At 48.1% G+C, this 18,069-nt stretch overlaps 1 protein-coding gene across 3 annotated transcripts in view; it reads left to right on the top strand.

Annotated features, from left to right (window-relative positions):
* PKNOX2 (PBX/knotted 1 homeobox 2) overlaps positions 1–5,906 on the top strand; it is a 186,486-nt gene extending 180,580 nt beyond the window's left edge. For all 3 annotated transcript variants that reach the window (XM_058544884.1, XM_058544883.1, XM_058544885.1), the window contains 3 exons: positions 1,483–1,559; positions 2,474–2,652; positions 3,668–5,906. In XM_058544884.1, coding sequence (XP_058400867.1) covers positions 1,483–1,559; positions 2,474–2,652; positions 3,668–3,894 — 483 coding nt within the window. In that variant the 3' untranslated portion in view covers positions 3,895–5,906. The remainder of the gene's footprint in view (positions 1–1,482; positions 1,560–2,473; positions 2,653–3,667) is intronic.
* Positions 5,907–18,069: the final 12,163 nt, after the last annotated feature.

Genomic DNA, 18,069 nt, shown 5'->3' with positions numbered 1-18,069 from the left:
TATTGAGCACTTTACAAGTATAATTTCATTTAATCATTAGACGACTTTATGATGTAGGGTTAAGTGACATGCCTGAGATCTCACAGCTTGTCATGATAGAGCCCGAATTTGAGTCCTGGTCTCTGGGACTTCAGAAAGCCCAAGTACCGCTTTGTATCCACCTCAGCCATGAGGAGTGATCCTGGCCTGAGCATGCTGGATGGTTTGGCCCTCTGCCTGAAGAGCCCCCAAATCTCCCCTAGCTTCCAGGGTCAGGCCTAACCATTCAGACACTCATCACACCTTTATTGCATGGGTGCCAGGTCTTGTGCGGAGCCTGAGAAAGACACGAAGACGCATAGACCCAGTTATAGTGTGGCTCACCACCCAGTGGGAGCCAGAAGGACCCCCTTCCCACTGCCACCCCAGACCTTCCTATTCTTCAATGTGACCTGTTCAGCCTTCCCTGCACTCTGGCCAAGACCCGTTTCTCCTTCTTCTAATCTTCTCTAATGCTGGTTACCCAAACCATAGCACCTATTGCTTGGTGTCTGCTTTCTTTCACTCAGCAGTCATTTGTACGTCATTTGCACGTGGAAGGCACTGGGGATACATTAATAAGACATGGTCTCTGCCCTCATGAAGCACAATCGAAGAGAGGGAGACAGACGTAACAGGTGCATGGACTGAAGTGCACTGAGGACTCTGGCAGGTAGCTTACCACTTCCTCACTCATCCCACAAAGACACTGACTCAGTGGCATCATGAAGGAATGGGAGGAAAACTGGACCCAAATCTGAACTGAGTTCCAAGCTGGTGCCACCATCTGAGGGACATTGGAGAAGTCATTCAATTTCTTCATCTGTAAAGTGGGAATAACAATGCCTAATCTGCTTATCTTACGAGTTTTAATGATATGCGTTGTTAAATGAAATGAAATGCATGAAAACATTTTACAGGTTATAAAGTACTATACAAGTAGTAGTCTCCTACTTCTGTCTCCTAAGATGCCTAGCATAAATCTGGGCACATAGTAGATATTCAGTAAATATCAGTTAATTTAAATTGAATTGATTCATTCACCCCATTTATCACCTGTGATCGTCCTGTGGGCTTTTGATGCCATTGTGAATCCTAACACTAATAATGCCTGCCTGCCTGCTGGGGGGTGGCTGTGAGGACCAAGTGAGAAGGATGGGCAAGTGCCTGGGAAGCTACAATATTGAACTTTACTGACTCTTGGGAAACCACCTTGGCCCCCATCATGGGGGGCTGGGCTGAGGGCCGGGGGCCCTGAAGGTGGAGCCACAGACACGGGGTGGCCTCCCTCCAAGCTCTGGGCTCGTTTTTTGGGGGGGACAAACAGTACACTTTTCCCAGTTTGGGCTTCTAAACCACTGCGACTGCCTGGCCCAGGATAGTGCCTGTGATATGGGTGTGGTCTCTAGGAGGACCAGGCCACCACGTGCCCACCCCTCATTACCCCTTCACCTCTCATTTCAGCACCCCTACCCCACGGAGGATGAGAAGAGGCAGATTGCAGCCCAGACAAACCTTACCCTCCTGCAAGTAAATAACTGGTGAGTTAGCATCACCTGCTGAAAGGCTCTCAGATCCAGGAGCCACTTGCTCAGCCAGAGAATGCATAGCAGGGAAAAGAGGCTAGACTGCCCAGTCCTGCCTCAGTCTTAGCCCAGCTGCCATGCCAGTCCTCCCATTTGGGCTAGAAGCAGAAAGACAGAATCAACACTGGCGTCTATAGCTTCATCTGCGGCTTGTCAGCGCCCTCTGCTGGGAAATTGTGTCAGCAGCATCACTGGAAGCTTCTGGCTGAGTAGAAAACCCAGCCCCACCTGTACTGCAGAGACACACAGGAACACCTGGTTCTGAGAACTGGAGGGGCCACTGTAGTCATCTGGTCTACCTCCACCCAAGTGAGCTGAACACAAACTGAAACACTCTGCAAAGCTGGGAGTGGGATGGAGGAGGAAGAGTAGGCTGTTCTGACCCCACCAGGATCTCAGTTTCCCCCTTCTCTGTGTTTGAGTGGGCTGTCATAGAAATCTCAGAGAGCAAGGTCTGGCTGGATGGGAGTGGACCCAAGAGCTGGGGCCTCTGATCTGAGCCCACAGCCCTCTGGAGAGAAGTCAGAAGTTAGTTCCTTTGACTAAGGGGGCTCTTCCTTCCTCTGTTCAGTCCTGACAAGTCTTGAGCCGAGATTTCTGACCTTCCTCACGCATTTGTCCCAAGCTGCTTCATGGTTACCAAGCCCCAGGTGACTTCAGGAGCTTCTCAGTGCCCAGGGCTCTTCTCCTAGCTGGGCTTTTATACCCTAGAGCAGATCCCAGGCTGTTCTCTACAATGGATCAGCTGCTGAGAGGCTGGAAGTAGCTTAGCGCTCTCTGCACACACGCATAGATCACACACACGCACACACACCCCCACCACCACCCAGGGGGTGACTAACCAGGTCTCCACCTTTACCTCTGGGCAGGTTCATCAATGCCCGGAGGCGCATCCTGCAGCCCATGCTTGATGCCAGCAACCCAGACCCTGCCCCTAAAGCCAAGAAGATCAAGTCACAGCACCGGCCCACCCAAAGATTCTGGCCCAACTCCATTGCTGCGGGGGTGCTGCAGCAGCAGGGTGGTGCCCCAGGGACAAACCCCGATGGTAAGAACTGGGGCTGGGTGTACTCTAGGCTGGGGGCTGGCTGGTGGGGGACCTCCTGGAGCTCCTTCAGGGTAGGCTGTGCAAAGATTCAAGGGCTGAACTCACTCACTTGAGTGGCAGTGGCCCTCTGTCACAATAGTTATCCCTACCTGATCTCCATCAAAGGATGTGTGTAAGCCTGAAAGAAGGGGATGTTTTTGCATATGTTTTAACAAGCCGAAAGCAATCTCAGAGACGAGTGGGAGTCTATGGTCATCTGAGTTAATGACTACTCTGCAGAGCCCCCCTCTCACTCCCACACCCACCCCAAGTTCCTTAACGCCAATCAGTGTCTGCACAGTTCCCTAAGAGCCAGGGCCACCTATAAATACTGAAGCAGGCAGCTGGCTTGTGAACGGAGGCCAGGAAGAGCTTTGTTTTCCCAGCTTCTCGATCACACCCTCCATATACACTTTTCCAATTGCCGGTCACCTGGTGCACAATGAATAATTCAATGAGCCAGATATTTTATAGCTTGGCATGTGGAGATAGCTCTATGTGGGAAGTGGAGTGGAGGTGTGCGTGTGTGTGTGCATACCTTCATGTATACGTGCATTTATCTGGCTGTGTATGGGTTCCTGTGTGGGAGGCAATCATCATATGAGGTGTAGTGGGAATCAATAGATTTGAGCTAGACCAGCGTGGGATAGAATTCCAACTCTATCATGACTGATTGTGTGACCTTGACAGACTTAACTGTCTGAGACTTAGTTTCCTCCTCTGTAGAATGGGGATAATTATACCTACCTTACAGAATTCTTAGAAAGTCAAAAGTGTGTAACACATATAAATATAAGATTCTCAGGAAATGGTAACTAGGAGTGCTGCTGCTTGGGATGGGGCAGGGCATGGCTGACAAGTGAGTGGACGGAGCCTTCATACCAGGGAATTGTCCGGCTTAGGAGCTCACCACCCCATCGACTTGGTCCAACACTGAGTTTCCCGGGCCTGACCCCTGCCTTCATCTCTCACGTAGGTTCCATCAACTTGGACAACCTGCAGTCCCTGTCCTCAGACAATGCCACCATGGCTATGCAGCAGGCTATGATGGCTGCACACGATGACTCACTGGATGGGACAGAAGAAGAGGATGAGGATGAGATGGAAGAGGAAGAGGAAGAGGACCTGGAGGAGGAGGCCGACGAGCTGCAGACGACGAATGTCAGCGACCTGGGCTTGGAACACAGTGACTCCCTGGAGTAGTCGGGCAGCCCAGATGGCACTGATCACCGAGCAGGAGAGGAGTGTCGTCAGAAGGGCTTCAGGGTGCGGGGGAAGGGGACATGGGCAGGCAGCACCAAGGAAGTTGGGCTTAGCTTCCCAAAATCAGTAGCTTGAAGAAATGCAGAAGAGACACCTGCTCCCTCCCAACCACCAAGCTTCGATGAGGACCCAGCCCCACTTCCCTAGAACTGCGGAGGACTCCATCTAGCGGAGCCAGTCACGTAGCCTGTATGGAAAGGCAGGAGTGAGATCTGGACTCACCAAATCCCTGAGGACAAATGGCATCCATGGCCCCCCCACTGAAGGACTTGAGTTGTTTACAAGCCCTGCACTGTGAGGTGGATCGGTGCTGTTGGCAGAGTGAACCTTTGCCAGGGGACAGAGTTAGGAAGAAAGGGAGAGACACAGGGGGTTTGGGTTTTACCCTCAGAAGGTTCTCAGCTCCTTTGAGAGACATTCAAGGGTGGGAGGGAGCCCAAAAGTGTAACCAGTGGCTGGAGGAGTGGGGGGACCTGAGACATCACATCTTGCAGATCTGAGTGGGGCCTGGATTCCTTCAGGCTCCAGCTCATTCCTCCAAGACCCTACTCTGGGCAGGGGCAGCCATGGACTTGGGAGAGAGGGATGGGAGTGAGCAGAGCCGCCTCCTCTCTCCCCTAGAAACAGACGGTGAGCTGGTGGGCTCAGATTGTAGGAGGTTAAGAGGAGTCCCTTCACCTGGGTTGGCTCCAGGACCCAAGGAGATGGCTGAACCTGGGCTAGGAGCCATATCAAGGTGACTTTGGGGACCACAGCCATCCCTGGGTGGTCGCAGAACTCAGCTTCTGTAACAACAGGACAGTGGTGTCTTATCCCAAATGTTCCAGCCCTCAGATGGAGCTCCTCAGATGTTCTACCCCCTTCATAGACCATCAGAGAGGGTGGAGCCAGGTTAGCTTGGAATCTGTCCACCCCTCAAGTCCCTCATGGCCGTCCCTCTGCTCCCAGGCTGGCGCCATCGACCTCTGTCCTCTCTTCTTCATTCTATCCTTCAGAGAAGGCAGAAGAAACATTGGAAAGAAGCATCCAGCCCAATGGGAAGCCAGGGGCTGGAGAAGGTGCTACATCCCTCCTCCCTTCAATATCCAAAGGTGGGGGAGGGCCCAGAGAAACGGACCCAGGAGCCAATTGGTGCCCCACCCTGCCTGCCTCACTGTTCTACACACCACCACCATACACAGCACAGGAGGAACTGGGGCCCCGTGAGCAGCAGGCTGTCCACCATCTGCCCTAACACACACACTCCCACCCCAACTTCCAGGCCATCATGATTGGCACCCCCTCTTTCTGGCCCCTCTCACCCCATGGCTGTGAATGACAGGACTGATCACACGTGTGTTTTCCATTGGATTTAATTTAATGGACCTGCAGTTTCATTTGTAAATTGTGCATCAGCCATCTCCTTCAGTGGCAGGATGTGAGTGGCTGCCTGGCTCAACTTGAGGGGACCCTCAGGGCCCTGTGGGGCTTCCCCTCCCCCACCTGGTTGGGGCGGAGCAAAAGGATGGTTGCTTTCCTGAGGTCTCCCTGAAATGAATGTATTTCTCCCCCAAAAGAGCTGATATTTAATGTTTTAATAGGGATTTTTGAGAAACAAATAACCTTATTTATAATCTGGGTGATCCAATCATTTTTTACTCCCTTTTGATGATATAGGTAGAGGAAAGTCTAGCTTTTTTTGGCGTGAGACTTTTGCAACGTGCAGTGTGATAAAAGACATTGCCTTTTCTGGTTCTTTTGTCTTGTTAAAACACACACACACACACACACACCCCCTTCCACTTACCACTTTGGACAGGCGTCCCACCCCAGCACAGGCACACCCGCACACACGTGCCCCTACGTGTCCTCCTCCCAGCCCCCTCCACCCGCCTAATGTTATGCAACCTCTTTCTGATGTATCCACCAAACCAGTACTGAATGTGGCCGAGTTTTCAGTAAATATTATTACCTACCGTAATTCTGGTGTGCCATTCTCTTTTTCTGTGGTTAGTGGGACCCTGGACTAGAGAAAATTTGGAGGCCTCAGCATACCCCATGTTGACCTGACTACCCTTGGAAGGGCTCTCTGGGTGACCTCAGTTTCCCTGTGTGGGGAGGAAGATAGCCAAGTCTGGCACAGTCACCGCATGTGATGAGGGAGACGAGACAGGAGGAAGTCTCTACTGCCCTCTGCTGACAAATTCCCCCCATTGCAGTGGAGAGCTCTGAACTTAGTGCCCCCTCTTCCACCATGCTCCACCTCCCTCAAAGGCCTTTGTTTTTCCCAGCTGCACCCTAGGCTCCGAGGGTTTTCATCACCCAAGCTGGTGCGGCCACTGCTCCTCCCCTAGCCCTCACATGCCCACCCTCGCCCCATCCCTCAGGGGAAAGGTCCCAGGAATGGGGAAGGAGAGGAAGTCTTGACTGCTGACAATTCCTGGAGCTGTGTCCAGAGAAGAGCCTGCCCTTTGAACCCCGAGGTTCAGTACTGTATTCCCTGGGGCAAGAAGAAATTTAGGGGCTGCTTATCTCCCTAAGTAACTGACAAGGAGGCTTTCTTCTCAGCCTAGAGGTTTCCTTATCTGGGCACTGTTGGTGAGATGTCCAGGGCGACAGTTTAGAAGCAGGTGGGGGAGTTCCTCGTTCACACTCACAAAGGCTGCAGAGTTTGCACTTACCCGTGGACACCCTGGAGCCGAGCTGAAGAAGGGAAGGAAGTGGTTGGTTACATGGGCAAAATGGGCCTCCATGCAGCTCTGATGGTGGTCCCCTGGATCACTCCTGTTACACCTGGAGATTCCTGCAAACACAGTGGAGACCCTACCTCTAGGCAGTGGAGACAGTCTCAACATCCACAAGAAGATGATACCTACCCAAAAAATAAAAGTCCAGGACCAGATGGCTTCTCTGGAGAATTTTACCAAACATTCAAAGAAGACTTAATACCTATCCTTCTCAAACTATTCCAAAAAATAGAGGAAGATGGAACACTTTCCACCACATTCTACGAGGCCAACATCACCCTGATACCAAAGCCAGGCAAAGACGATACTAAGAAGGAAAATTACAGACCAATATCCTTGATGAACATAGATGCAAAAATCCTCAACAAAATATTGGCAAACCGAATACAGCAACACATTAAAAAGATCATACACCATGATCAAGTGGGATTTATACCAGGGACACAGGGATGGTTCAACATCCGCAAATCAATCAATGTGATACAGCACATTAACAAAACAAGGAATAAAAACCATATAATCATCTCAATAGATGCAGAGAAGGCTTTTGACAAGATCCAACATCCATTTATGATAAAAACTCTCAAGAAAATTGGTATAGAAGGAAAGTACCTTAACATAATAAAGACCATATATGACAAACCCACAGCCAACATCATACTCAATGGGGAAAAACTGAAAGCCTTCCCTCTGAAAACAGGGACAAGACGAGGTTGCCCACTCACGCTACTCTTATTCAACACAGTACTGGAGGTTCTGGCCAGAGAAATTAGGCAAGAAAAAGGAATAAATGGAATACAAATAGGCAACAAAGAAGTGAAACTCTCACTGTTTGCAGATGACATGATCTTATATATAGAAAACCCTAAAGAATCCATTGGAAAACTATTAGAAATAATCAGCAACTACAGCCAAGTGGCAGGTACAAAATCAACTTACAGAAATCAGTTGCATTTCTATATACCAACAACGAACTAACAGAAAGAGAACTCAAGAAGACAATGCCATTTACAATTGCAACAAAAAGAATAAAATATCTAGGAGTAAATTTAACCAAGGAAGCGAAAGACCTATACAATGAAAACTATAAGACATTATTGAGCGAAATCAATGATGACATAAAGAAATGGAAAAATATTCTATGCACTTGGATTGGAAGAATAAACATAGTTAAAATGTCCATACTACCTAAAGCAATCTACAGATTCAATGCAATCCCAATCAGAATCCCATGGACGTTCTTCACAGAAATAGAACAAAGAATACCAACATTCATACGGGGCAACAAAAGACCCCGTATAGCTAAAGCAATCCTGAAAAAGAAGAACAAGGCTGGAGGCATCACAATCCCTGACTTCAAAACATACTACAAAGTGATAGTAATTAAAACAGCATGGTACTGGTACATAAACAGACACGCAGATCAAAGGAACAGAATTGAAAGTCCAGAAATAAAACCTCATATCTATGGGCAGCTCATCTTTGACAAAGGAGCTAAGTACATACAGTGGAGAAAGGAAAGCCTCTTCAATAAATGGTGCTGGGAAAACTGAACAGCCACTTGCAAAAGAATGAAAGTAGACCACCTTCTTTCACCGTACACAAAAATTAACTCAAAATGGATCAAAGACCTGAAGGTGAGACCTGAAACTATAAAACTCCTGGAGGAAAATATAGGTAGTACACTACTCGCCATCAGCCATAAAGGGATCTTCTTGAATTTCATGTCTACTCAGACAAGGGAAACAAAAGAAAAAATAAACAAGTGGGACTTCATCAGATTAAAAAGCTTCTACAAGGCAAATGAAACCAGGATCAAAATGAATAGGGAACCCACCAGCTGGGAAAAAAATATTTGCAAACTGTATATCTGACAAGGGATTAATCTCCATAATATATAAAGAACTCACACAACTGAATAACAAAAGAACAAAGAATCCAATCAAAAAATGGGCAGAGGAAATGAATAGACACTTCTCCAGAGAAGATATACAGATGGCCGATAGGCACATGAAAAGATGCTCAACATCACTAGTCATCAGGGAAATGCAAATCAAAACCACTCTAAGACATCATCTTACACCCGTTAGAGTGGCTATAATCACCAAGACAAAAAGCAACAAATGCTGGAGAGGCTGTGGAGAAATGGGAACCCTAATCCACTGCTGGTGGGAATGCAAACTGGTGCAGCATCTATGGAAAATAGTATGGAGATTCCTCAAAAAATTAAAAATAGAAATACCTTATGATCCAGCTATCCCACTACTGGGTATCTACCCAAAGAACCTGAAATCAACAACCCAAAGAGGCTTATGCAACCCTATGTTCATCGCAGCATTATTCACTATAGCCAAGACATGGAAGCAACCCAAGTGTCCTTGACTGATGCATGGATAAAGAAGATGTGGTATATATATATATACCATGGAATACTACTCAACCGTAAAGGAAGACAAAATAGTCCCATTTGCAACAACATGGATGGACCTGGAGGGTATTAAGTTAAGTGAAATAAACCAGAAAGAGAAAGACAAACAGTGCATGATTTCACTCATATCTGGAAGATAAACCAACACACGCACAGATAGAACAGTTTGGTGGTTACCAGGGGCTGGGGGGGTGGGTGGGCACAAGGGGTGGAGGGATGCACTTATATGGTGACTGATAAACAATAATGTACAACAAAAATTTCACAATAATAAAAAGAAAAAAAGAAGAAGATGATACCTAGAACCTCATCTCCCAGAGCCAGGAAGACGGCAGACTTTCAAAGCAGTGTTTTCCAGGGAACACACTATTAAAAGATAGGCTACCAAAAAAAAATTCATGGTCAAGTTAGTCTAGGATGACCTGCATATTATATTTTGCCAGTGGAGTTTCATAAGGCATATTAGTATATTAAAGTCCCTGCAGTCCTGCAGGAAAGAAATCTGTTTGTTTAACCTGTTTCCCAAACGTACTTGCCTTTTTTTTTCAAGTGATATCTATTCAATCACCCTAGTATTCCACAAAACACACTTTAAGGAACACTATACTAAGAAATTACAGAGTAGCCTGCCCCAGCCTCTCCCACCCCCTCCTAAGTTTTTCTCTCAAATTCTGCCATCTTTTCAACCATGTGGCCAACTAAAAAGGGGCTTTCTCAATCATTTGCCATGTGGGTGGTTGTGTTTTGAGGAGGCAGCAACCTCTCTCTGTGCATGACGCTAATCTTATCCAACCCAAGAAGTTGTGCTCCAATCCCTGTGGAAATGAGAGAGATGGGACAATGCCAGGTGGGGGTGGGGGCGACTTCCTTTACCCCCAAATGGAGCTCTGATGTCAGGGCCCTGCGAACTGTTGAGACTGACTGCTCACAATCCCTGTCCCACAAGGGAAGACCTTTCAGGTTTGGAGATTCCTGCTCACAGAAGCTGAGGGCCAGCACTAAACTTCCTTGACTGAGGCAGGTCTCTGCTGCCTTGGCTGCTGCAGATGAGGGCAACGACTCCATAACACTGCAGCCTGCTCAGACTCATTCATCCATTGAATGTGTATTTATTGAGCACTGACTCTGTCCCAGGCAGTTTTGGACACCAAGGACAGCTGTGATCAACGAAGACAAAGTTCTCACCTTCAGGGAGTTTACGTTCTAGCAGAAGACTGAGACTGAAAATGTGCTCATGACGTCCCCATAATGGTTAAAATACAATCTCATCCTGGGACAGTGACTTCAAACTCGACCACTCAGAGCTACAAACAGGAGGCACTCAGGTCAATGGGGTGTTCAGGTCAAATTCAGCTCACAGACATGTTTTGTTTGGACTATATATTGTTTTTTAAAATTTTGGGAACAACATTTAAGTTAGAAGATTGCACATAAAAATTCAGATTCCTGGTTTCTCTTGAAAAAATCAGGCAGTTAGGCAACTCAGATCTATTATTCCCACACGGCCACAATTGGGTGGAGCTGAATCACTGCTGCCCTTTATGATGTGGCCTCCAGGTTATCAAGACATTGGCCACTTGGGTCTCCAAGTGGCCGAGACTGAGGGTCATTCCATTGCTTATCTGGCTGTCCCTATTTGATTGGCTCACTGGTTAGTTATGCTTCCTCCTTCCCTTCTTTTCTGTCCCTTTTTTTGCCTTTCCTCCCAATATTTGAGTGGCTGTATTTAAAAAGGGAAATATTTCTCCATACCTATTGCTCTATCAAAAGTGAGAACGCTAGATAGTCCAAGAGGGCTCTGCCTTTGAAAATTAAAATCGGAGAAGACATTTTTCTTCCCCAAAGTGAAGATACCCCTACTTTTAATTGCAAAGTGTACCTGTGCCATACCTCCAGACATATTCACTCATATGTTACCTGGCTACCTGGCCTCTAGAGGCCATCATGAGCCTTGGGGGCATAAAAACCACCAGAGTTGCTTGTTATACATGCAGATTAGGTCCCACAACCAGCTTTTCCCCAGATTCCAAGGCAAGATGCCTGAAGACTTTGAGAAATATTGTTCCCAGAAAATAGTTTTCAGTTGCCCTTTAGAAGTTCCTTGTTTGATAGTTGTTCCCTTTAACTTCCTTTTGCTGTATAGACAACACCCCCCGAGCCAGTTATTCTGTCAGTGAGCATTCACAGGTGCCCACTATGTGCCTGGAATCATGTGGGGGACAGAGATAATTCAACTTTGCAGAGCATCACAGGCTGAGGGATCCCCGAGGACTAGTAGAGAAACGGCCTACCACATCATGTTCTGTGCATTCCACTTTGGCATCTTATTTCCATCCCACAGAGGACACAGATTCTATTACACCACTTTCGAGTGTATGTATTCTCTACTTGTATATTTCTCAGCCTCTCTCTGGGCCAATCTCATTTAGCCCCTTTGCAAATTAAATGCATCTCATTAAAGCGAACCCATTTAGGACAATGCCCTTCAGGTGTGTGCATCTTAGTACATCTTTCATTTTAAGACAAGTGTTTGATTTATTTTTCATCTCATTACACTCTTTAAAATTATGTGCATCTCATTACACTCAGTGCACTGAGACGACTTATTTCAGGTGGAAACATTACACCCAGCATTATCAGACAAGAATATTTTTTTCATTTCATTACAAGCCTTACAATTTATGTACATCTCATTACAATCAGCCATTTAAGACAATTCCCTTCAGTTGTGTATATCTCATTATACCTTTTCATTTCCAGATACATTTTTTCATCTTATTACACCCAAGCATTATTCAGAGAACTCACTTCAGGTGTGCATATCTCCCATCCACCTGTTATTTTGTGAATTTCTGGGTGGTTGTTCCCCCCAGTATTGCAAAATTTTTATTATATCAAACTCATTTAAGGCCAGCTCTGGCCACCTGTGGGCCTCCCATGCTCTTTTTCAGGGAAAGGAAGAATACTGGGTTCCCCAGGATTTGGCCAAGACTCTGCCAATAACTTCCCCTTATATACAGGGAGCATCTAAATTAACTTCCTCACTTGCACATTGAGGGGTCAGAGGAGATGGCCGTCACATTCCCCTTCAGGTGATAATGTGTGAAACTCTAGTCCTGTGCGTGACAGTACAACAGGCTCCCGGCTTCTCCTGGGGATGCTGCTTCTCTCTCTGGACAGCCCCACCCTGCTAGAGAAGCGGAGGTTCATGTCACTGCCCAGGCGTCCAACAGCTAGACCACTTCACACTTCTTGCTGCCCTTTTGACTGGATGTCACTGGGATCCACGTGGGGTCACATTTTGGAAGGAGGTGAAATAACTTTGCTCTCTAGTGATGGAGTCTGCACAGCACCTCCACGGCAATGGCGTCTTCGTCTCTCCCCAACCTCCATCCTAGGAGTTCTCAGCTGGGGTGCACCTTAGAATTGCTGCACAGGCTTTCAGAGCTGCAGGTGCCCAAGTTCCATTCTCAGTCTACTAAATCAGATTCTCCAAGGGTGGGGCAAAGTTAGGTGCACTTTTAGCAGACCTCCGGAGGTTCTGAACCGCTGCCTCACCCAAGCCTGATTTCAGACAAGGATCTGCAGTGCGGTTGCTGGAGCTGAAAACGCCTCGATGCTCTCAGAACTGCCCCTCTTGTGCCTAACAAGAATCCAAGCCCCTAGTGAACAAATCGTTTCTCAGTCCTGGAAAGTACACTAAGGGTCGGTAAACCCAACTTGCCCACCCTGTATCGGAAGCCCACCCACAGCACACTACAACTTGTCGTCACCTTTACCGTCCACCTCCAGCCTCGGGGAGCCCAGTTCCTCCCGGAGCAGAAAGGCCAAACTGTTACACAGAGCCGCCTGAGCCTTCCACCTTCCACTGGTGATCTGAGACCTGCCTTCTGCAGACAGATGGAAGAAGAAAAAACCCTCCAGACTGTTTAATTGTGAACTTCGAGGCTTACTCAACACGGGGGAGCAGCACTTCAGGAGATCTGCGATGTCTTTCTCAAACGTCTTGAATTAATCCTCATGTCCCACCTGTACCCCCGAATCACAAAGCATGTGAGGCTTCTCTGAGTGTGTCTGGGGTGGTCTTTCCTGGGGTGTTTCCTCTTCTGTGACTCCCCCTGTCTCCTTGCCGGTGAAAATAGAATCTTTTCTCTAAGTTCTACAATAAGTTTGACTTTTCACCATCCCTCTTCCACCACTCCCCTTGAATGCACCTGCTGAGAAATCAGAATCTAATCCAACTCCCGCCTCTGCTTTGTCTCTTTGTCCAGCAGGAGTGCCGGAGGCCACTGGTTCTGGAATCAGCAGGTGCCAGGGCTCACTGGGCCACTAAGCAGGGTGTAGTAGGATAAAGGGTAGGGGTAAGGCTGACTTCAGGGGAACAGGCCTGTCTTGTTTTGTTTTTGTTTTCAGATCTTCTGTGTCCATTGGATTGAAAAAATGATCAGGTCCCCAAGGCTCAAGAGGCTATAGGGCCCAGCCGTTTCTCTGTGTTCCTTGAAGTTTACTAGTGAAAATAAAAGTCACAATTTATTGAGCGCTTAGCAAATATGCTAGATACTGTAGATTATTCAAAATAACGCTGGAAGAATTACTGGTATTATTGTTAATATTAGTATTCCCCTGTCTAAAATGAGGACACTGGGGCTCAGAGATATTAAGTAATTTTCTCAAAAATGATTTAGCTAATATGTAGTAGAGCTGAGATTTGAACCTAAGGCCAAAACCCATGCTCTTTCTGTGAAGTAATTTGCCTCCCTAAGCCTCAGCTTGACCAAGGCTGGCCTTCAAGGTCAAGGGCCTTTTCTTCCCTGAATCCTCAGAGGCACCTGCATCCCTGCGCTTTGCTTTTCTCCTCTAAGGTCCCCAGATGAAACAGCATTCAAAGATGTGGGATCCGAACCTTAGCCTGCTTCTACCATGGCAGAGCCTACCAGCTCCTCACTTGAACTGTCTGCAATGCCTTTTTGCATTTTGGGGGAGAAAGGGCAGGACCTAGGTCCTCTGAGCTTAAGAAATTGCTCTGCATACTTTTCCGGGAGCTGCGCTACAGGAGGGGGTTGGAGAGCTGGCCTTGGAGGAAAGGCTGCTGTTGACTATGAACAGACTGGGATGAAGAAGCGGGCAACAGCAAGGTCAATTGCACTGTTGCTGATGGTCACTCAGATGTGGTTTAGATTGACGTGTGAGGTCAGGAACTGTTGAGCCCAAGTGATCCGTCAGTGACAACAGCTGACATTCAAGCCTTCCTTAGTTCAGGCCTGTGTAGGTGATTCCTTCCTTCCTGTTCAGGGCGCAAGTCCAGGTTCTTAGATTTTTTAGGCTTGACTGCAGAGAGTAAGGGCAAAAGCAGGTTGGAAGGTGGAAGGAGAAGGACAAAGAGAAAGGAGCTTATCTCTGAGAGAGACAGCATAGCATGCGTCCTCAGACGAGTAGGGGGAGTGGACTAAGAGCAGAGGTCCAGGGCCCAGGGGTATTGCCAGATTGGGCAACACTTTAATGGGAAAAAACAAAATTCCTCTGTTCAGCGAGGAGGAGAGGAGAGGATGAAGCGGAAATACACTGGACTGGAATACAGATGCCTGGTTCTTGCACTAACTTGCTTTTATGGTTCTGTGATTCATTTTCCTGTTCTCCGGCAGGTTGGAGGTGGAAGAGAGAACAAGGAGGGGCACACAGGGTAGAGGAAAGAGACAGAGGGAAAAGGAGAGGGAGAGAGAGAGGAACGAGATGTGCACGTGTCTCTGGGGTTTTCAGACAAAGCTACTATCAAAATGCCAACCAGCTCCTGCCTGGTCAATTTGCATATTCCATGCTGTGCTCTTTGAAGCAGGATGAATATGCATGAGAGCTTGGGCGGGGTGTGGAGCTGCTGGGCTGTGGGCTAAGGTGGCTCATTGTTCTTTTAAAAGAAAGGCATCAATATGAAGCCAAAGCACTTCTTGGTCAGCAGAGTGGCCTCTGCCTCCCTATCTAGTGAGGGGAGCAGGAGAGCAAAGCTCAGGCTCAGAAAGAAATCCTAATGACTACTCTCTCATCCTCCCGAGGAAGTAATCAGGCACCATCAAGAACACGAGTGTCTCTTCTCCAAGAGCAGCATTTAATTACTCTCGTCTCCACGCATACTAATCACAGAGGCTGGCTCAGTGATGAGAGTCACCTCTTCTGGCTTCCGTGGAAACGAGGCTGCCTCTCCCATTTCATGCTTCCGCTGCAAGGAAAGTTGGGCGCCCTGGGGTGCTCCCTGCTTCTGGCCTTCGGTGAGACCCAAAGTGCTCTCAGTGACTGGGCTGGGGTGGACATAGTGGGCGCTCAAAAAATGCTCATGGAATGGACTCACTGATGTCCGTTAGGCCTTGGTTTGTCATTTAGCCTAAGACACCTGGAGGATCATGCCTGCTTACTGATCGTCTCATCCCTTTTTCCCTGACCACCAGATGAAGACAGTCACGCTCCAGACATTATTCCTGGGCATCAAAAAGGTTTAATTTTAAAAATCCAGTTTATCCCCAAAACTTTAGGCCCACACACCCTTCCCTTTGGGTTTTCTTTCTGATATATCATATCTGTCTCCCATCCTGAAAAAGAGATATAAGGATAGGGAATGTGGGGATATTGCATTTGGAAAATGGCTTGTCCTCACATGACATCTGTTTCAACTCTACACAAATAAAGGCTGGCGTCTGGCTCTATGGTGGAGTTTCCTTACCAGGACTTGATCAGATTAGATTTAGCAAAATCCACATCAAGGCCTTTAATCGACGGGAACACACTCCAGTTAAAGAACCTACTGGCCAGACCAACCTCCTGCCTACATAGGAGGGTGGCCTGCAGGCCTGGGCTCTCCAGTGTTCCTGCTGAGTGTGGACATCCTACACTGGACATGAGTTTTGCAATCAAGACTGACTGGACTCTGAAGTATCAGTCTGCCCTTGGGACTCTTCCTCGATGTTACTACATCCTGAAGGATGAGAAGAGAGGAAGAGGAAGAGAACTGCCTTCACCTTTTAATCACACTATGTGCTCTTTCCCAGGTTCAGCCTCCAAGATTCAGTACTGCAGCAGCTCTGAAAACCTAGAGCAAAGCTTCTCCAAACCTTAATGCAAATACTAATTGCCTGGAGAACTTGTTAAAATGCAGATTCTGACTCTGGGGTGGGGCATTTCTAACAAGCTCCCAGATATTGTCAACGCTGCTGGTCTGGGGGTCACACTTTTAGCACCAGGGATAGAGGGATGAGCAATGCAAAACCGTGAGGAATTTATTTAATATTTCTTCTACACTCCTGATGTGGACAAAAGGAGAGAGAAGAGGGCCACTGTTCCCACCCTTCCCTGCTCACCTCCTCCTAGACTGAGTGCAGCCTTGACACTTGAGATTTATTTTTAACTGCCAGCAGCTTTGATTAGCTTGTCTCTGCTGCTTCAGACACCTGCTGGCAGGATAAATTAGGGGAAAGGAGTGGCTGACCCAGATCTGACAAATCCAAGGCAGGAGGAAAAGCTCTTGAGGATCCACTGCTTCCCCTTTGCTGAGACTGGTGAAAAACCCCATAGCTGGCAAAGTGTTAAACCTGCTAATGACCTCACACCACCAGTGACCCTCTACATCCTCAGCGAAGCACCAATGAATGCAGAACTGAAGTCATCCCTTCTTGTCAAAGCATTGATACTTATGTCAATTTCTTGACCCCTGAGGATGTGCATGGGTACCTATGGTTGCTTCTATTTTCCTATAGCAGCCAGGGCTCTATCTACAGAGCAGTTCTGCTCTATGTAGATGCCTGAGCGAGAGCTGCAGGCACTGGGGCAGTTTCCCTGGGGGGTTAAGTCCCCTCAGCCCCCAGGTAAGACGGCTACTGCTCAGCAGCACTGCTCTGAGAAAAGCAGAGGCACAGGAAGTGAGAGGTGAGGCACCAAGGATGCCTTCTCTTGTCACCTACATGACCTAGGACCTTCTGTGGAGTTGCCCATGTGACCAGGTACGGCTTTCCACATGGCATGCTCAGTTTAAAGCACACACTCACCTCCCCAGAGTGAGGGGAAGTCTGATTGCATCAGAGACCGAAGTGCCAGTCTGACTCTACTGCTTCTGACCATCTCTGCTTCTTGGTCTCCTCATCCATAAAATCAGGGTGGTGCTAGGACCTATTTACCGCACGGGGTTGCTGTGATATGAGATAACGTGTACAGAGTGATAAGGCCAGTGGCAGGTGCACAGCAAGCGCTAGATAAGTTTTTCTTTTAAGGTGGGGCTGGGGGAAATGGCAGGGTTGCTATCATTCAAGCCAGAAGATGGAAGCCAGGAGAATTCAGGTGGTGGCGAAATACATCCGAATACAAGGGCAACATTTCACCTGCTGGTCAACCAAGGCTTGCAGCTGCCTGCCGCCGATGCTGGAGACAGCACGTAGGTGTCAGAGCTGCTGGACCTCTGGGACTGCAGGAAGGGCAGGGAGGGCACGCACGGTCCTAGGGTACTGTTCCTAGGGGTCGCTGGGGGCGGTCAGGAAAGCAGCTGCAATCTCCATGCTGGGAGAGCCCAGCAGAGCCAACTCCCTCCAGCCCTGACCTCCAGGTCCCTGTGGGGGCCCTGCCATACCAAGAGGAGGCACTGCAGCTGCCTGGCTCCACCTTGAGGCTCACTTTCTATCTTCTAACTTCACAATCTCCCCCCTGGGCTGACCCCTTTTCTGACTGGCTAGTTCCTACAACTCATTGTGCAGCTCCCTTTAATGGTGCCAAGCAGCAAGATCTTAGGAGTCTGTGGACGGCCTCCCCCTTCTGTCTGTACCACGTGCAGCCCCACCATGACCCACAACAGGGCATGCTCCCAGTCCCTAAACACCGGGCTGGCTGCCAGAGGCCCGGAACATCATGTAGAGGCAGCTACACATCCTTTCTCTAGAGGATTTGGAACAGAGGACCAATGAACACCACGCTCCAAAGCACATGAAGAAT

Source organism: Diceros bicornis, chromosome 7 (genome assembly GCF_020826845.1).
Source record: "Diceros bicornis minor isolate mBicDic1 chromosome 7, mDicBic1.mat.cur, whole genome shotgun sequence".
In the NCBI taxonomy this organism is placed as follows: Eukaryota; Metazoa; Chordata; class Mammalia; order Perissodactyla; family Rhinocerotidae; genus Diceros; species Diceros bicornis.
The sequence above is the reverse complement of the archived record's forward strand: the minus strand, read 5'-3'. Positions and strand labels throughout refer to the sequence as shown.